Source organism: Bombina bombina, chromosome 4 (genome assembly GCF_027579735.1).
Source record: "Bombina bombina isolate aBomBom1 chromosome 4, aBomBom1.pri, whole genome shotgun sequence".
Lineage (NCBI taxonomy): Eukaryota > Metazoa > Chordata > Amphibia > Anura > Bombinatoridae > Bombina > Bombina bombina.
Genome location: NC_069502.1, coordinates 256,040,071 through 256,059,716, shown reverse-complemented (window position 1 = coordinate 256,059,716; position 19,646 = coordinate 256,040,071). Strand labels below are relative to the sequence as shown.

The following is a 19,646-nucleotide window of genomic DNA, read 5'->3' as shown; positions in this document are numbered from 1 at the left end:
TTGGGGCAATGCCCCGCAAAAAAGCCCTTTTAAGGGCTATTTGTAATTTAGTATAGGGTAGGGAATTTTATAATTTTGGGGGGCTTTTTTATTTTGTTAGGGGGATTAGAGTAGGTGTAATTAGTTTTAAAAAATTGTAGTTATTTTTTAATTTTCTGTAATTTAGTGGGGTTTTTTTAGTACTTTAGTTTATTTAATTTAATTCTATTTAATTGTAGTTAGTTTAGATAATTAATTTAATGATAGTGTAATGTTAGGTATAATTGTAACTTAGGCTAGGATTTATTTTACAGGTAAATGTGTCTTTAGTTTAACTAGGTAGTTATTAAATAGTTAATAACTATTTAATAACTATTATACCTAGTTAAAATAAATACAAAGTTGCCTGTAAAATAAAAATAAACCCTAAGATAGATACAAATGTAACTATTAGTTATATTGTAGCTATATTATGGTTTATTTTATAGGTAAGTATTTAGTTTTAAATAGGATTAATTTATTTAATTGTAGTAATTTTATTTCGTTTTATTTAAATTATATTTAAGTTAGGGAGGTGTTAGACTTAAGTTTAGACTTAGGTTTAGGGGTTAATAAATTTAATATAGTAGCGGCGACGATGGGGGCGGCAGATTAGGGGTTAATAATTATAATGTAGGTGTCGCCGATGTTAGGGGCAGCAGATTAGGGGTTCATAGGGATAATGTAGGTGGCGGCGGTGTCCAGAGCGGCAGATTAGGGGTTCAAAATATATATTGCAGGTGTCGGCGATGTCGGGTCGGCAGATTAGGGGTTAATAAGTGTAAGATTAGGGGTGTTTAGACTCGAGGTTTATGTTAGGGTGTTAGGTGTAGACATTAATTTTATTTCCCCATAGGAATTAATGGGGCTGCGTTAGAAGCTGAACGCTGCTTTTTTGCAGGTGTTAGGTTTTTTTTTCCAGCTGAATCTGCCCCATTGATTCCTATGGGGAAATCGTGCACGAGCATGTTTTTCCAGCTCACCGCTACCGTAAGCAACGCTGGTATTGAGGTGAGATGTGGAGCTAAATTTTGCTCTACGCTCACCTTTTTGCGGCTAACGCCGGGTTTAAAAAAACCTGTAATACCAGTGTTGTCTTAAGGGAGCGGTGAAAAAAAAAAGCTTGTTAGCAGTGCACACCTGTTACCGCAAAACTCGTAATCTCGGTGATTGTTTGCAATGCAGCACAGGATTCTGGGCAAGATAGGCCAATCAGGTTCACAATGACTAACGTTTTTACTTCAATAAAAAGTTTATTTTATTTTAATTGTAAATTCTACTGTGTCATTATTTATTAGTAGTCATGTAATATTTTTACCGGTTGATGGTAAATTTATGGAACCAAGGGGGTAGTTACTGGAAAAGGTTTGGGAACCACTGTTTTTCTTCTCTGCTCCTGACCTTTATATGAGGATGAGAGTCCACAAGTCTTTGGTGTGTGAGATTAAATTCCTGCCACTAGGAGGAGGAAAATCACCCCAAGCAACAAGAGCTTAAAATCCTCCCCACCTCCCTGCACTACTCAGTTTTGTTCTTTGCCTCCTAGGAGTGAAGGTGAAGATAGAGGTGTTCCAGTTATAACCAACTTCGGAATATTTTAAGGGTGCTCAGACCAATGTGACACCTATTACCTCTTAGACATACTAGTTGAGAACAAACAATAGAATATAGAGATGCACTCAACTGAGACAGAACAAAAGCTAGAAAAACGTCCGTGCTTATCCACAAGGCCAGCGCCACCCCCAGGTGGCAACCAGGCCATAGAACAAATTATTGAGCTGCTGTTTGTTCCTGGCAGACTGCTTCTATTTCTGTTTCTCATGCAGTATTTTCCTATGGTATTTTAGCCATAACTCCCTTCGCAGGGACTCGTTCCTTAGCCTCCTTCTGTGGAATTTAAGGTACTTTTCTCTTATATCCTCTGCTGCTACCTGTGCAGCACTGGATGGGCTCTCTACTGGATAGGGCTATAGGTTGTTGCTGGTAAGTTCAGTGGAGGGGTGCTTCTCTCTGGTAACTAACACTAACATAGCCCACATGCTAGTTGTAGACATTCTCAGAGGTAAAGCATAGCCAGGGGAGATAGGCAGCACCTACAAACAAAACCATTAGTAAATGCATATCTTTCTGCCCTCTTAGTAGTTACTTGTCATTTCTCTGCTCTCAATGTCTTTATGTTATGTTGCAGGAAAATAATGGCTGTGATACTTTGCAAGAACTTGAAGGTGTCAGAGAAGAGTGTGAGACATTACAACAAGTCCTGAATACAATTAGTCAGGTAAGTAATAAGCTTTAGAAAATGACAATAAGGCAGTGGCAAAAGCTGTATGGACTGGCAGTCAATGCAGATCTTGAGAATTTAAAGAAAATTAGTTCAGTACTTTTTGATGTACCAAGATATGAAAATGGTGATATGAGGGTTTCTGGGTATGAAAACTGTCACAGATGGATATTGGAAAAAGGGCAGTAGAACCAGAGATATAATTGCACAAAGTAGCTTCTACAATGTTGGGTATGCACCGTAGAACATGAAAACAGCTAAACAATTTTTTGTGAGCTTGAGCAGATGTAGTTTTCTGTACATGGTCACTATTTATAACTACCTTTTGGCTTATGTTAAGTTTTGGTGAAGAATTATTTTTTTATTCATTTTATAGCATATTAGAGAAACTTTGGAGATAAAACAGGCTAATATTTGTGTTCTGTTCAGACTGAAACCATAAACCTTACTTTGTTCAATTAAGAGCTCTTTGGTAAAGTGGCACAGGGTTCAGTCATTTTTATAGCTGAGCATGTAACGTATTCGGTTGGGGAGTTGAAAGTAATGGTAAACTCTCCCCTTTTTAAAATCAGATCTGAAATGTAAGCGCTATTTTAGATGGGGTTTTATTCATCATGTGCAATGAAGATGCGCTATAACTTAGTTATTAATATAGATATGAAATTCAAATACCCCACGTTACACCACCCACTTCAAAAGTCAATTTTCCTGTCAGCTAAATAATTGAATTACTCTCCAATCAGTGCTCTAGCTACAACAAAAGTGCCATATGGGGAGAGCTGATTGGACAACAATTCAATCTGTTAGCTCACAGAAAAGTTTACTTTTGAAGTGGGCGGAGGAGCATGCAGTATTTGAATTTCATATCTATATTAATAACTAAGTTATACTGCATCTTCATTACAGCTAATGAATTAAACTTCATCTAAAATAGCGCTTACATTCCAGATCTGATTTTATAAAGGGGAGAGTTTACCATCACTTTAAGTAACAGATTTCCATTGTCATCAGAAGTGTACCTGCTCTTTTACATTGGAGTAAGTTTTTGCAATTTAATATTATCCTTTTAATTGAAGATCTGCCATGTAGCTACCACAGTACTGTCTTCATCAATATTTTTCACCCAAACATTACATTTTACATTACTCCCAAGCTGTTGTACGTTTATTTGGTTACGATATTCAGAACTCCTATTTCACTGGAAATCTTGTAGGGCATGTAAAGGTTTTTACTGCATTCTTTTCAGATGTGTCAGGCAGATAGTACTTCTTTTTCATTGGGACTGGAGAACACAGCAGGAGACATTGTAGATGAACTGAGAGAGCCACTTTCCCCAATACGTAGTGTCAGCCCATCTCCGTCACGTGGGAAATCCCCAACTCGTGCGCTGTCACCTCTGAGGCAAGAAAAAGCAATAAGAGCTGTGCAGAATGCTCTACAGAGAAGACGTGAAAAAGAGAAGGTAAAGTGGATGTAGAAGTAACGAATAGTGCGTTGTAACATGTTCATAATCTTAGCTCCTATATAGAACACGTACAAATACTATATACGCAGTCAGAAGTAATATTAGCCTCTAAAATTGTACTGTTCTTTAAGTAAAACAACGCAATGTCCTTTATTAACCATACCTGCTGACAACTTGCCATCCTGAGTTAGGGCCTTCTATTTGCACATATACATTACTGCTGCAGAAGATAACCTGGTGTATATCTCTGGTTAGGACCTGCAGCTAGAAGTGGCTTTGGTGAAGGAGTCCCTGGAAAGTACGAAGAAGCAACTACAGGAGTGTATGCAGGAGTCTAAGAAGCGAGAGCAAGAGCTAAACCGAGAGAAGGAGGAGATCAGCAACATCCTAGAAAGTTCCAAAAAGGAATCCCAGCGTTGTCAAAGCAGCATAGATTCTCTGAAGAGGTAATACAAGCTATATTCTCTTCTTTTTTCTTTACTGCATGTAAAATGTATTACAGTTTTTTAACGGATGTTTCTGTGAGACCTGTCTTTATCCACCAATAGTACTATTGGAGTTATCCTTATCAGCCAATGGGAAATCTGTCACTAGGGCCGAGTTGTGAACACATTTGCAATTTTATGTTTTAAATAAAAAAGCAAGTTTTAACTGGCCATTATAGTGTCGTCAAAGGAGAAACAAATACCGCTCAGGACCAGCAGCGAACCGCTGATCCAGTCAGCAGCACTAGTCGCATGACCCAGCTGTACAACTAGAGATACTGATTGGATCAACTACTGTTTTCACTTTGGACAAGCAGTTCTCTTGAGACTCCGAGTGGTACTTTGACTATATGTTTATGCCCTTTGTGGAGGTTAAACACATAGCAATTCAGGGTCACTAAATTGCCCTTTAACTTAATCTTTTCATACAAAAATATTTAAACTTATTTAAATGGAGCACTGATAGAAATGTTGTATGTGTTCTGTCCTTTTATGGAGAAATAAGTAGTGAGGTGCATATTTTAAATTCTAAAACCATTATAATATTAAACCCCTGTAATACGTGTGCTATTGTTGAAAACACTCCATTTAGGTACATCAAGAGGTAGAATGAATGCACAGTCAGATAAGCCTAACCACAGATAGTATATTTCAAAGGGACATAAAACATTACTAAAAAAAAAGCACTTTTCGTAGTCTTGCAATCAGTTAACGTACTGAATAAGTGTGAACATTTTTTCAATACAGTAACACCATGTTTGCTGCTATTTTATTACCTCCGTTGAGCTATTAGGTATAGATGGCAGGGTTAAGCTTGTGAAGTCTGCAGTCCACACTTCCAGTTCTAACATTTTAATTACAGGATAATGAGTAAAATAAATAGTGAAGGCATATTTCAAAGTTCTTTATTACAATCTCAAAGTGGTTTGTGTGTCTTTAATCTTCAGGGACTTGTGGATACTATTTCATTTAAGAAACACATCTTTTAGCAAATACAGTACATATGTCAAGTACTTAATTAAGCTTATTGTGTAGAAAGCAAATATTACATTTATGTGCATACAAAGATAATAATAGTAGCTACTTTTTCCCAAAATACCTAATTTTCAGGCTAAAACATCACTTACCTTGTAAGTGAAGCCATCCTCTTCGGCGCAGCAGTTTTTCTAACTAGTGCGTCACATGCTCACTGTCTAATCAAAGTGCGACCGATCGCACCATTCAACTTTGTCTACCGCGCTCCCGCGCTAGGTGAAGCCATCCTCTTCGGCGCAGCAGTTTTTCTAACTAGTGCGTCACATGCTCACTGTCTAATCAAAGTGCGACCGATCGCACCATTCAACTTTGTCTACCGCGCTCCCGCGCTAGGTGAAGCCATCCTCTTCGGCGCAGCAGTTTTTCTAACTAGTGCGTCACATGCTCACTGTCTAATCAAAGTGCGACCGATCGCACCATTCAACTTTGTCTACCGCGCTCCCGCGCTAGGTAAAGCTGTCGTCAGAAAAATTTAACATCTAGGACAACTTTTACTGTCCCTTTATTAATTCTGACAATAAAACATACTAGGTCGTGCATGTTATTTGTTCAATAACATTCTATTTATATTAATAAAATGATATTCATATAATGTAGGATTTAGGAAAGGCTATCCATATGCTACATAATTCTGCACATAGAGCAAAATGATGTAACATCTGGGACAATGTTTACTGTCCCTTTGATTTGAATAAGAGTTGCATAGTATGCAGTCTGGGCAAGACAATGTGGACCTGCAGTATTTGTTATATGGTACTTCATTTCCGCTGTATGTTTATCACCAGGGTTTGTTTGTTTTTTAGCAGTATTGTGTTCTAGGTTTAAAGAGAAAGTTAAAATAAAATTTACAGACCCAGGTGAGAGAAAATAAAGCAGATTGTCTGTGTCTAAATCAGTATAACAGCCAATAATATAAGTGCAAAGTGTTATTAGGCAAGTTATAGCACCTGTAAAAAATGAAAGCAATCACAATTTTGGTAAAATTCTTCACATTTCACATCTACCATCTGAACCTTGATGTGAACACTTTTGGTCTGAACCACTTCAGTTTTATCCCCATGCACTCATTCAAGACGTACTCTGACGTCATATTTTGGTGTCAATAAATATCTTTCAGTAGTTATGTTTCTGCCAACAGAGACAAAGAAGATATGGAAGAGTCATTACAGACAGTTAAGCAAAAGGCTGATAGTTTACTGCTGGAGATTGAGAGACTCAAAGCCGTGAACACAGAGCTCCTCCGTCAGAGGGAGCTGCTTGAGGAGCAGAAGGAGGAACTGAATCGTGAGCGGGACCGCAATCACAAGGAGTTAGAGAGAGGGTGAGAGCGATTATTCTTTTATTAAAGCAAATACTGTCTTGTTTCATCGTAGTAAATTTGCTGAAATACTGTCTAGTTTGTAAATGTTCTAATTCGACTCATTTGCACAGTAAGAGGTGCTATGGCATTTTGTTTTCTAGTTTGTAAGATAAATGATTGATCTCTAACAGAGTTTGCTCATGACTTTATGAGCGCAGAATATTACAAAAGCTTTTAGGAGGATTAAAAATGAATTTATATACATTACATACGTTTTATGTAAGGTATGTTATATGTATAAAGAACAATTGCAAGAGGCTGGCAACCCTGATATTTAGATTATTTAATAAAGTATTTAAAAATATTTATATTTGTGATTTCTTGGTAAAATGTATTTTCTGTGGTTTCTGAATAGAAAAAGAACTCAAGAACAACTAGAAGAGAAGGTGTCCATTCTGAAGAAGGATCTGGTTACTGTCAGGGAAAGCTTGAGCCAAATGGCACTAGAGAGAGATGTCCTGCAAGGCGAGAAGGAGGCTGTGGCCAGCGCCCTTAGCAAGGTCTTCATTTTTCATGCGTACTGTAAACATGAATTTGACTGTACACACAATATAAATAGATCTACTGGTAAATCTCTGAGATTATTTTAAAACACGTTGCCTTAATAAACCCATTAAAGGGCCATTTTATTCCTTTTTTAAGACGTCTTCAACAAAAATTAGAAATATGAAATATTTTTTTTCTTCTTAAAATTCCCTTTCCTTCTAGAGAGGCATAAATGTCAGTATGCAAAATTATTATGCATATGCAGATGAAAGGGAAATAAAATTAGTAAAAATTAGTTCTTCAAATAGTTTCTTCATTTGTATCGGGCAAGTAGCACTGGACATTCTTAAACGGACACTGAACCCAAATTTTTTCTTTCGCAATTCAGATAGAGCATTACATTTTAAGCAACTTTCTAATTTACTCCTATTATCAAATTTTCTTCATTCTCTTGGTATCTTTATTTGAAATGCAAGAATGTAAGTTTAGATGCCGGCCCATTTTTGGTGAACAACCTGGGTTGTTCTTGCTGATTGGTGGATAAATTCATCCACCAATAAAAAAGTGCAGTCCAGAGTACTGAACCAAAAAAGCTTACATGCCTTTTTCAAATAAAGATAGCAAGAGAACAAAGAATAAAGTAAGTAAGGAGTAAATTGCAAAGTTGCTTAAAATTGCATGCACTATCTGAATCACGAAAGAAAAAAATTGGGTTCAGTATCCCTTTAAGCAATCAAGCTCTCACTGGGGACTATTTTAATCCACTGGAAGACCAGTACAAAGTGCGTCACACAAGGTTACCCTGCATTTTTAAATTCAGAAGTATTCAAGTCTTTAAGAAAGTCTGTTATCATGTGTTTTCTTCTTTAGTTGGTTTTGTGTGGGTTTGTTTAAACTCCACTAATACTTTGCATTTGAGTATCCTTGGCCTCTTGAAATTGATATTATTGGTTAAGTGAAGAAAACCTATTCAGACACATTATGACACCTATTAGGCACATTATGTGGCCTTCATCAATACTGACGGCTAGATTTGGAGTTTGGCGGTAAAAGGGCTGTTAACGCTCCGCGGGTTTTTTTCTGGCCGCACCATAAATTTAACTCTGGTATCGAGAGTTCAAACAAATGCTGCGTTAGGCTCCAAAAAAGGAGCGTAGAGCATTTTTACCGCAAATGCAACTCTCGATACCAGAGTTGCTTACGGACGCGGCCGGCATCAAAAACGTGCTCGTGCACGATTCTCCCATAGGAAACAATGGGGCTGTTTGAGCTGAAAAAAAACCTAACACCTGCAAAAAAGCAGCGTTCAGCTCCTAACGCAGCCCCATTGTTTGCTATGGGGAAACACTTCCTACGTCTGCACCTAACACCCTAACATGTACCCCGAGTCTAAACACCCCTAACCTTACACTTATTAACTCCTAATCTGCCGCCCCCGCTATCGCTGACCCCTGCATTACACTTTTAACCCCTAATCTGCCGCTCCGTAAACCGCCGCCACCTACGTTATCCCTATGTACCCCTAATCTGCTGCCCTAACATCGCCGACCCCTATGTTATATTTATTAACCCCTAATCTGCCCCCCACAACGTCGCCGACACCTGCCTACACTTATTAACCCCTAATCTGCCGAGCGGACCTGAGCGCTACTATAATAAAGTTATTAACCCCTAATCCGCCTCACTAACCCTATCATAAATAGTATTAACCCCTAATCTGCCCTCCCTAACATCGCCGACACCTACCTTCAATTATTAACCCCTAATCTGCCGACCGGAGCTCACCGCTATTCTAATAAATGTATTAACCCCTAAAGCTAAGTCTAACCCTAACACTAACACCCCCCTAAGTTAAATATAATTTTTATCTAACGAAATAAATTAACTCTTATTAAATAAATAATTCCTATTTAAAGCTAAATACTTACCTGTAAAATAAATCCTAATATAGCTACAATATAATTTATAATTATATTATAGCTATTTTAGGATTAATATTTATTTTACAGGCAACTTTGTAATTATTTTAACCAGGTACAATAGCTATTAAATAGTTAAGAACTATTTAATAGTTACCTAGTTAAAATAATAACAAATTTACCTGTAAAATAAATCCTAACCTAAGATATAATTAAACCTAACACTACCCTATCAATAAAATAATTAAATAAACTACCTACAATTACCTACAATTAACCTAACACTACACTATCAATAAATTAATTAAACACAATTGCTACAAATAAATAAAATTAAATAAACTATCTAAAGTACAAAAAATAAAAAAGAACTAAGTTACAGAAAATAATAAAATATTTACAAAGATAAGAAAAATATTACAACAATTTTAAACTAATTACACCTACTCTAAGCCCCCTAATAAAATAACAAAGCCCCCCAAAATAAAAAATTCCCTACCCTATTCTAAAATACAAATATTACAAGCTCTTTTACCTTACCAGCCCTGAACAGGGCCCTTTGCGGGGCATGCCCCAAGAATTTCAGCTCTTTTGCCTGTAAAAAAAAACATACAATACCCCCCCCCAACATTACAACCCACCACCCACATACCCCTAATCTAACCCAAACCCCCCTTAAATAAACCTAACACTACCCCCCTGATGATCTTCCTACCTTGTCTTCACCATGCCAGGTTCACCGATCCGTCCTGGCTCCAAGATCTTCATCCAACCCAAGCGGGGGCTAGACATCCACTGAAGAAGTCCAGAAGAGGGTCCAAAGTCTTCCTCCTATCCGGCAAGAAGAGGACATCCGGACCGGCAAACATCTTCTCCAAGCGGCATCTTCTATCTTCTTCCATCCGATGACGACCGGCTCCATCTTGAAGACCTCCAGCGCGGATCCATCCTCTTCTTCCGACGACTAGACGACGAATGACGGTTCCTTTAAGGGACGTCATCCAAGATGGCGTCCCTCGAATTCCGATTGGCTGATAGGATTCTATCAGCCAATCGGAATTAAGGTAGGAATTTTCTGATTGGCTGATGGAATCAGCCAATCAGAATCAAGTTCAATCCGATTGGCTGATCCAATCAGCCAATCAGATTGAGCTCGCATTCTATTGGCTGATCGGAACAGCCAATAGAATGCAAGCTCAATCTGATTGGCTGATTGGATCAGCCAATCGGATTGAACTATATTCTGATTGGCTGATTCCATCAGCCAATCAGAAAATTCCTACCTTAATTCCGATTGGCTGATAGAATCCTATCAGCCAATCGGAATTCGAGGGACGCCATCTTGGATGACGTCCCTTAAAGGAACCGTCATTCGTCGTCTAGTCGTCGGAAGAAGAGGATGGATCCGCGCTGGAGGTCTTCAAGATGGAGCCGGTCGTCATCGGATGGAAGAAGATAGAAGATGCCGCTTGGAGAAGATGTTTGCCGGTCCGGATGTCCTCTTCTTGCCGGATAGGAGGAAGACTTTGGACCCTCTTCTGGACTTCTTCAGTGGATGTCTAGCCCCCGCTTGGGTTGGATGAAGATCTTGGAGCCAGGACGGATCGGTGAACCTGGCATGGTGAAGACAAGGTAGGAAGATCATCAGGGGGGTAGTGTTAGGTTTATTTAAGGGGGGTTTGGGTTAGATTAGGGGTATGTGGGTGGTGGGTTGTAATGTTGGGGGGGGGTATTGTATGTTTTTTTTTACAGGCAAAAGAGCTGAAATTCTTGGGGCATGCCCCGCAAAGGGCCCTGTTCAGGGCTGGTAAGGTAAAAGAGCTTGTAATATTTGTATTTTAGAATAGGGTAGGGAATTTTTTATTTTGGGGGGCTTTGTTATTTTATTAGGGGGCTTAGAGTAGGTGTAATTAGTTTAAAATTGTTGTAATATTTTTCTTATCTTTGTAAATATTTTATTATTTTCTGTAACTTAGTTCTTTTTTATTTTTTGTACTTTAGATAGTTTATTTAATTTTATTTATTTGTAGCAATTGTGTTTAATTAATTTATTGATAGTGTAGTGTTAGGTTAATTGTAGGTAATTGTAGGTAGTTTATTTAATTATTTTATTGATAGGGTAGTGTTAGGTTTAATTATATCTTAGGTTAGGATTTATTTTACAGGTAAATTTGTTATTATTTTAACTAGGTAACTATTAAATAGTTCTTAACTATTTAATAGCTATTGTACCTGGTTAAAATAATTACAAAGTTGCCTGTAAAATAAATATTAATCCTAAAATAGCTATAATATAATTATAAATTATATTGTAGCTATATTAGGATTTATTTTACAGGTAAGTATTTAGCTTTAAATAGGAATTATTTATTTAATAAGAGTTAATTTATTTCGTTAGATAAAAATTATATTTAACTTAGGGGGGTGTTAGTGTTAGGGTTAGACTTAGCTTTAGGGGTTAATACATTTATTAGAATAGCGGTGAGCTCCGGTCGGCAGATTAGGGGTTAATAATTGAAGGTAGGTGTCGGCGATGTTAGGGAGGGCAGATTAGGGGTTAATACTATTTATGATAGGGTTAGTGAGGCGGATTAGGGGTTAATAACTTTATTATAGTAGCGCTCAGGTCCGCTCGGCAGATTAGGGGTTAATAAGTGTAGGTAGGTGTCGGCGACGTTGTGGGGGGCAGATTAGGGGTTAATAAATATAACATAGGGGTCGGCGATGTTAGGGGTAGCAGATTAGGGGTACATAGGGATAACGTAGGTGGCGGCGATTTGCGGTCGGAAGATTAGGGGTTAATTATTTTAAGTAGCTTGCGGCGACGTTGTGGGGGGCAAGTTAGGGGTTAATAGATATAATACAGGGGTCGGCGGTGTTAGGGGCAGCAGATTAGGGGTACATAAGTATAACGTAGGTGGCGGTCGGCAGATTAGGGGTTAAAATTTTTAATCGAGTGGCGGCGATGTGGGGGGACCTCGGTTTAGGGGTACATAGGTAGTTTATGGGTGTTAGTGTACTTTAGGGTACAGTAGTTAAGAGCTTTATAAACCGGCGTTAGCCAGAAAGCTCTTAACTCCTGCTATTTTCAGGCGGCTGGAATCTTGTCGTTAGAGCTCTAACGCTCACTGCAGAAACGACTCTAAATACCAGCGTTAGAAAGATCCCATTGAAAAGATAGGCTACGCAAATGGCGTAGGGGGATCTGCGGTATGGAAAAGTCGCGGCTGTAAAGTGAGCGTTAGACCCTTTAATCACTGACTCCAAATACCAGCGGGCGCCCAAAACCAGCGTTAGGAGCCTCTAACGCTGGTTTTGACGGCTACCGCCGAACTCTAAATCTAGCCGTGAATCAATAAGCTGTTGTCTTCTACTTTTGTATTAACTCCTTTTATTTTGCTTCTCTGAAGGGATGAGGTGCACAATCTGGGTGCCCAAAAACAGATTTTCCTGCATATCTACGTAATTCAGGTGGCTGAACTGATTCGCTCACATGCACTTCTAATGCATCTGAATGCTGTAGAAAAGACAGACAAAACTATCCAAGATGAATTCAAAACGATTAGGGCCACTATTAAATAATTTGTTTCTTTTGGGATTCAGACAGAGCAGACCTTTTAAAAAAAAAAATTAAATTTACTTCTATTATCAAATTTGCTTTATTCCCATGTTATTTGGTGTTGAAGCGATACCTAGGTAGGCATCTGGAGTATTACATAGCAGGAAATAGTGCTGATATCTGGTGCTCTTGCAAATGGATAACATTCTTGCAAAACTGCTGCCATATAGTGCTCCAGAAATGGGCCGGCTCTCTAAGCATACGTCCCTGCTTTTCAACAAAAGATACAAAAAGAACAAAGAAAATTTGCTAAAAGAAGTAAATTAGAAAGTTGTTTAAAATTGCATGCTCTGTCTGAATCATGATAGAAAATGTGTGGGTTTCATATCCCTTTAATACTTAGAACAATTCAAAGCTTGATTAATTTGGGGTTCATTTTAGTTGTTAAAACAAAATCTTGTTGTTAATGGGAACCAGCATACATTTTGAATTCCCTGGGAATTCTATTAGTTTCAAGTAATTTGCTACTAAGTGTTAATCCCAAAAGGGTCACTCTCAGGACACGCCACATAGATGATCCTTCTTGGACCAAAAAAGCTGCACTGCATGAAATGGAAAATATTGATACAACTACAGTACACAGTGTCTCTGGTGCATATGGTGTGTTTTTAATACAGATTTTCTTGCCAGGCTGAATCAGGCAGAGCAGAGCTAGAGATGGCATTCAATCAGATGCGCAGTGAACGGGCGGCACTGAGTGACTCGCTGGCTAAAATGGGTGCTCTGAATGAAGGACTGGCACAAGACAAAGTGGCATTGAACCGTGTCATATTGCAGGTAATAGTCAAGCGAATAGCTGTCAAGTCATGTTATGACACACCATTTGAGGTCTGTTCTCCAGATCATACTATGGATTAGTGCTATCACATCAAATGAAAAATCGTACAAATCTGTTCATCCTGGCTCTGAAATGCTATATCTAAGAAATAATGTTATTGATGATCATTAGATTACCTAAATTTATAATAAAACTGTTAAATAATCTTATAAAACTTGTATTCTGCTTCTCTAAATAGAATTGCTGTATTTTCTAAAACCACACAATTTCAAAATGTAAAACAGATTATATTTATAAAAAAAAGTAAAATAAATCAATGAATTCACTTTAATTATGAAATATTTCAGATTTCACATTCTGACTTTTAAAACTTTTGATTATATTTTTTAAGTTTAAAAATTAAGAATGTATTTAATATGGTTTTGTATATTACATTTAATTTTATTTTGTGACACCACTTTTTATGACATCATCAGATATACAAATTACTGAACATTACTGAATAATACTTCAGATACGGCTAGATTACGATTTTTGCGCTATACCGGGTGCGTAACTAACGCAATAAAATTTGCGTTATTGCACTTTCCATAATGCTGCCATTACGAGTTACTGAAAAACCTCCTTGTGCTGTGCGGTATGGTGTAAAAAGCTCCATACCGCACAAAAGCCAAGGGCTGAGTTTACGTGCTCATGCACGCTTTCCCCCATAGACATCAATGGGGATAGAGTGTTAGAAAAAATCTAACACCTGCGATCGTGGAATGGCAAATCGCCATAACGCAACCCCATTGATGTCTATAGGGAAAATAAAAGTTATGTTAAAACCTAACACCCTAACATAAACCCCTAGTCTAAACACCCCTAATCCGCCACTCCCGACATCGCCGACACAAATAAAAGTTATTAACCCCTAATTCTCCGCTCCCCGACACTAATAAAAGTTTTTAACCCCTAATACTCCGCTCCCCTACATCGCCGACACTAATAAAAGTTATTAACCCCTAAACCGCCAGCCCCCCACATCGCAAATAATAAATAAAGCTATTAACCCCTAAACCGCTGGATCCCCACATCGCAAAACACTAAATTAAACTATTAACCCCTAAATCCAACACCCCCTAACTTTAAATTAAAAGTTACAATATAACTATCTTTAAATAAATAAAAACTTACCTGTTAAACAAAAAACTAACTAACATTAAACTATAAATTAACCTAACATAACTATTTAAAGGGACAGTCAACACCAGAATTTTTGTTGTTTAAAAAGATAGATAATCCCTTTATTACCCATTTCCTAGTTTTGCATAACCAACACTGTTATATTAATACACTTTTTACTTCTGTGATTACCTTGTATCAAAGCATCTTCTGTCCGCCCCTAATCACATGACTTTTAGTTATTATCTATTGACTTGCATTTTAGCCAATTAGTGCAGTGTCTGCCACTAGCCACGGGCGTGATCACAATGCTATCTATATGGCCTACATGAGCTTGCTCTCCCCTGTTGTGAAAAGCAAATAAAAAAGAGGCGGCCTTCAAGGGCTTAGAAATTATCATATGAGCCTTCCTAGGTTTGCTTTCAACTAGAATACCAAGAGAACAAAGCAAAATTGTTGATAAAAGTAAATTGGAAAGTTGTTTAAAATGACATGCCCTATTTGAAAAATTATAGTTTTTTTTGGACTTGACTGTCCCTTTAAATAAAATAAAAAAACTACCAGTTAAAAAACCTAAATTACTCATTTAAAAAACCTAATACTACGAAAAAATAAAAAAATATAACATTACAAAAAAATAATAAACACTATTTTATAGTTTAATCTTAGTTATATTGTAACTTTTAATTTAAAGTTAGGGGGTGTTAGGTTTAGGGGTTAATAGTTTAATTTAGTGTTTTGTGATGTGGGGGTCTGGCGGTTTAGGGGTTAATTGGTTTAGTTTATTAGTTACGATATGGGGGGCTGGCGGTTTAGGAATTAATAGGTTTTATTTATTAGTTACAATGTGGGGAGCCGGCGGTTTAGAGGTTAATAGCTTTATTTAGTGTCGGTGATGTCGAAGAGTGGCGGATTAGGGCTTAATAGGTTTATATAGTGTTGGCGATGTGGGGGGCCGGCAGTTTAGGGGTCAATAGGTTTATTTTAGTGTCGGCGATGTGGGTGGGTGGCATATTAGGGGTTAACAGGTTTAATATAGTATTTGTAATGCGGGAGGGCAGAGGTTTAGGGGTTAATAGGTAGTTTATGGGTGTTAGTGTACTTTGTAACAGTTTAGTTATGAGTTTTGTGAAACATTTTTGTTTCGTAAAATCCATAACTACTGGTCTCAGATAGCGGAATGGTATAGGCTGTAACACAAGCATTTTAGCCGGACCGCACAACGTGTAATACGGTGCTTTGGAAAATTCCGCACTCAAATGTTATTTTTGAGTGTGGTATGGACGTTGCGTTACAGGCTAAAATTTTTACGGTATAGCTATACCGTCGCGACTCGTAATATGCGTTACCGGCCATTCCAGCGCAATGGCCAATTTCTTTCCTATGACATGGAGAGTCCACGACGTTATTCCAACTACTAGTGGGATATTCAACTCCTTTCCTTCAGCGATAATAGCCATACCGCACCGTAACGCAAAACTCGTAATTAAGCCGATAGTTAGCAATTTTAGTCTAGTGTGTACAAGATCTGAAATTGAAGCCTGAACAAAAATGCATCTGCACAGTTCAAAAAAAACCATTATCATATGATTCTATCATGATTTCCTTTTTTTTATCTGTCTTTTTTTTTGCAGATTGTTTTTTGTTATATCTTTTTTGTTTTGTTTGCATGACAGTGTTGAGTAAACACAGCACTTGGGCCCTGGTGCCACTGAACCTGCTGCACCAATGGTTGCTCCGCCCCTGCAGTAATGTCACACATAACGTCTTTGAATGATTATTAAAGCATGCGGGTTGTGAAAATGAGAGCACCTGTACGTAGGCACAGAAAGGGCAGCCCCCTGTACCTAAGTGCTTGGTTACTTTGAGAAAAAAAACTTCTCTATAAAACCTTCACAGAATCTGCATAAGACTGCAGTAGCAAGTTTTACATTGCACTTGATATTGGTGTCTTGTTCTACTGTTGTCCCCTTAGTTGGTTGATATTTCCACCTGTTGAATCAGTATAGTTGATTTTGTGTGATGAAGTTCTTAACCGTGTGGTGTACGCGGAACAAATAGGGGACAGATGCAACCATAGGTGTAAGAAAATAATAATTCATTTTTTCTGTCTCCACTCCCAGTTGGAGTCAGAGCGTGGGACGCTACAAGAGGAACGCCGTGCAAGTGAGGCTAACTATGCCCTGCTAAAGGAGGAGCGGGAAGCACTTGAGCTGGAGGTGACCCAGTTACAGACTGAAAAAATAGTAATAGAACGTAGGAGCAGAGAGGCTGAGGAGAAACGCCAGGCACAGGAAGAGCAGCTACATGGTGTGCTCAGAGAAAGAATGAAATTACAGGAACAGCTGTCACAGGTAATGAGCACTGTAATATAACACAAAGGGATAGACATATAGGGGCCTATCTATCAAGCTCCGAATGGAGCTTGATGCCCCGTGTTTCTGGCGAGTCTGCAGGCTCGCCAGAAACAGCAGTTATGAAGCAGCGGTCACAAAGACCGCTGCTCCATAACCTGCCTGCCTGCTCTGAGCAGGTGGACAGACATCGCCGGAAATCAACCCGATCAAGTACGATCGGGTTGATTGACACCTCCCTGCTGGCGGCCCATTGGCCGCGAGTCTGCAGGGGGCGGCGTTGCACCAGCAGCTCTTGTGAGCTGCTGGTGCAATGCTGAATACGGCGAGCATATTACTCGCCGTATTCAGCGAGGTCTGGCGGACCTGATCCGCACTGTCAGATCAGGTCCGCCAGACTTTCTTAAATAGGGTCCATTGGCTGCCCAAGTGTAACTGTTATAATAGTGTTCTTGATAACTGCACACTAATAGTTCATTCTATCCTCAGGCTAATAATATGACACAGACACTGCAGGAACAGTTACAGGAAACACGCAGGGAGCTAGATTTACAAACAGCAGCTCTGCAACGCTCATCCCAACGCATTGAGGAACTGACCAAACTGAAAGCGGAGCTTGGTGTGCAGATAGCAGCTCTAGACAACGAGAGACAAGAAAATGAGGAGGAGTTTAGCCAGCTGAGGTATTACCTATTGGATACCTTATTTATGTGCTGACCTTCATGGTATCTTGCTTTGTCTTAAGCTTTTATTCTTCTCTCCAACACAGATCAGAAAAGGAGTCCCTGGAAAATGCTTTGTATGAAACACAGCGTCGGGTTGCTCAACTGGAAGATTGCAGAGAACAGCTAGAGGGAGAAATACACACCCTGGTGCTCGCAAAGCAAAACCTGCAAGGTATTAAATCACTTAGGCCTTGAGTGATTGTCTTCTGCCTAGTTATGAAATCAGTTTAGTTCACTTGTAAAGGTCTTTCATTATCCATCATGTCCAATGGCCTGTGAAAGAGTTACTAGGAACTTTATGTTTCTACAGTGATTTCCAAAACTCACTCACATTGTACAAAACGGGATTTCTCCAACATAGGTGTGTCCGGTCCACGGCATCATCCTTACTTGTGGGATATTCTCTTCCCCAACAGGAAATGGCAAAGAGCCCAGCAAAGCTGGTCACATGATCCCTCCTAGGCTCCGCCTACCCCAGTCATTCTCTTTGCCGTTGTACAGGCAACATCTCCACGGAGATGGCTTAGAGTTTTTTAGTGTTTAACTGTAGTTTTCTATTATTCAATCAAGAGTTTGTTATTTTGAAATAGTGCTGGTATGTACTATTTACTCAGAAACAGAAAAGAGATGAAGATTTCTGTTTGTATGAGGAAAATGATTTTAGCAACCGTAACTAAAATCCATGGCTGTTCCACACAGGACTGTTGAGAGCAATTAACTTCAGTTGGGGGAACAGTGTGCAGTCTCTTGCTGCTTGAGGTATGACACATTCTAACAAGACGATGTAATGCTGGAAGCTGTCATTTTCCCTATGGGATCCGGTAAGCCATGTTTATTACGATCGTAAATAAGGGCTTCACAAGGGCTTATTTAGACTGTAGACTTTTCTGGGCTAAATCGATTCATTATTAACACATATTTAGCCTTGAGGAATCATTTTATCTGGGTATTTTGATATAATAATATCGGCAGGCACTGTATTAGACACCTTATTTCTTAGGGGCTTTCCCAAAGCATAAGCAGAGTCTCATTTTCGCGCCGGTGTGGCGCACTTGTTTTTGAGAGGCATGGCATGCAGTCGCATGTGAGAGGAGCTCTGATACTTTGAAAAGACTTTCTGAAGGCGTCATTTGGTATCGTATTCCCCTTGGGGCTTGGTTGGGTCTCAGCAAAGCAGATACCAGGGACTGTAAAGGGGTTAAAGCTTAAAACGGCTCCGGTTCCGTTATTTTAAGGGTTAAAGCTTCCAAATTTGGTGTGCAATATTTTTAAGGCTTTAAGACACTGTGGTGAAAATTTGGTGAATTTTGAACAATTCCTTCATGTTTTTTCGCAATTGCAGTAATAAAGTGTGTTCAGTTTAAAATTTAAAGTGACAGTAACGGTTTTATTTTAAAACGTTTTTTGTACTTTTTTATCAAGTTTATGCCTGTTTAACATGTCTGAACTACCAGATAGACTGTGTTCTGAATGTGGGGAAGCCAGAATTCCTATTCATTTAAATAAATGTGATTTATGTGATAATGACAATGATGCCCAAGATGATTCCTCAAGTGAGGGGAGTAAGCATGGTACTGCATCATTCCCTCCTTCGTCTACACGAGTCTTGCCCACTCAGGAGGCCCCTAGTACATCTAGCGCGCCAATACTCCTTACTATGCAACAATTAACGGCTGTAATGGATAATTCTGTCAAAAACATTTTAGCCAAAATGAACCCTTGTCAGCGTAAGCGTGGCTGCTCTGTTTTAGTTACTGAAGAGCATGACGACGCTGATATTAATATCTCTGAAGGGCCCCTAACCCAATCTGAGGGGGCCAGGGAGGTTTTGTCTGAGGGAGAAATTACTGATTCAGGGAACATTTCTCAGCAGGCTGAATCTGATGTGATTACATTTAAATTTAAGTTGGAACATCTCCGCATTTTGCTTAAGGAGGTATTATCCACTCTGGATGAT

The 19,646-nt window shown here is 38.7% G+C and overlaps 1 protein-coding gene across 1 annotated transcript in view; it reads left to right on the top strand.

The window, feature by feature from the left end:
- Window positions 1–19,646, top strand: part of LOC128657266 (rootletin-like) — a 282,131-nt gene that overhangs the window by 141,109 nt on the left and 121,376 nt on the right. The window contains exons 11-19 of the mRNA XM_053711546.1: window positions 2,207–2,296; window positions 3,546–3,761; window positions 4,020–4,210; window positions 6,423–6,605; window positions 7,000–7,144; window positions 13,299–13,445; window positions 16,734–16,964; window positions 17,454–17,647; window positions 17,734–17,861. Of these exons, the coding sequence (XP_053567521.1) occupies window positions 2,207–2,296; window positions 3,546–3,761; window positions 4,020–4,210; window positions 6,423–6,605; window positions 7,000–7,144; window positions 13,299–13,445; window positions 16,734–16,964; window positions 17,454–17,647; window positions 17,734–17,861 (1,525 nt within the window). The remainder of the gene's footprint in view (window positions 1–2,206; window positions 2,297–3,545; window positions 3,762–4,019; window positions 4,211–6,422; window positions 6,606–6,999; window positions 7,145–13,298; window positions 13,446–16,733; window positions 16,965–17,453; window positions 17,648–17,733; window positions 17,862–19,646) is intronic.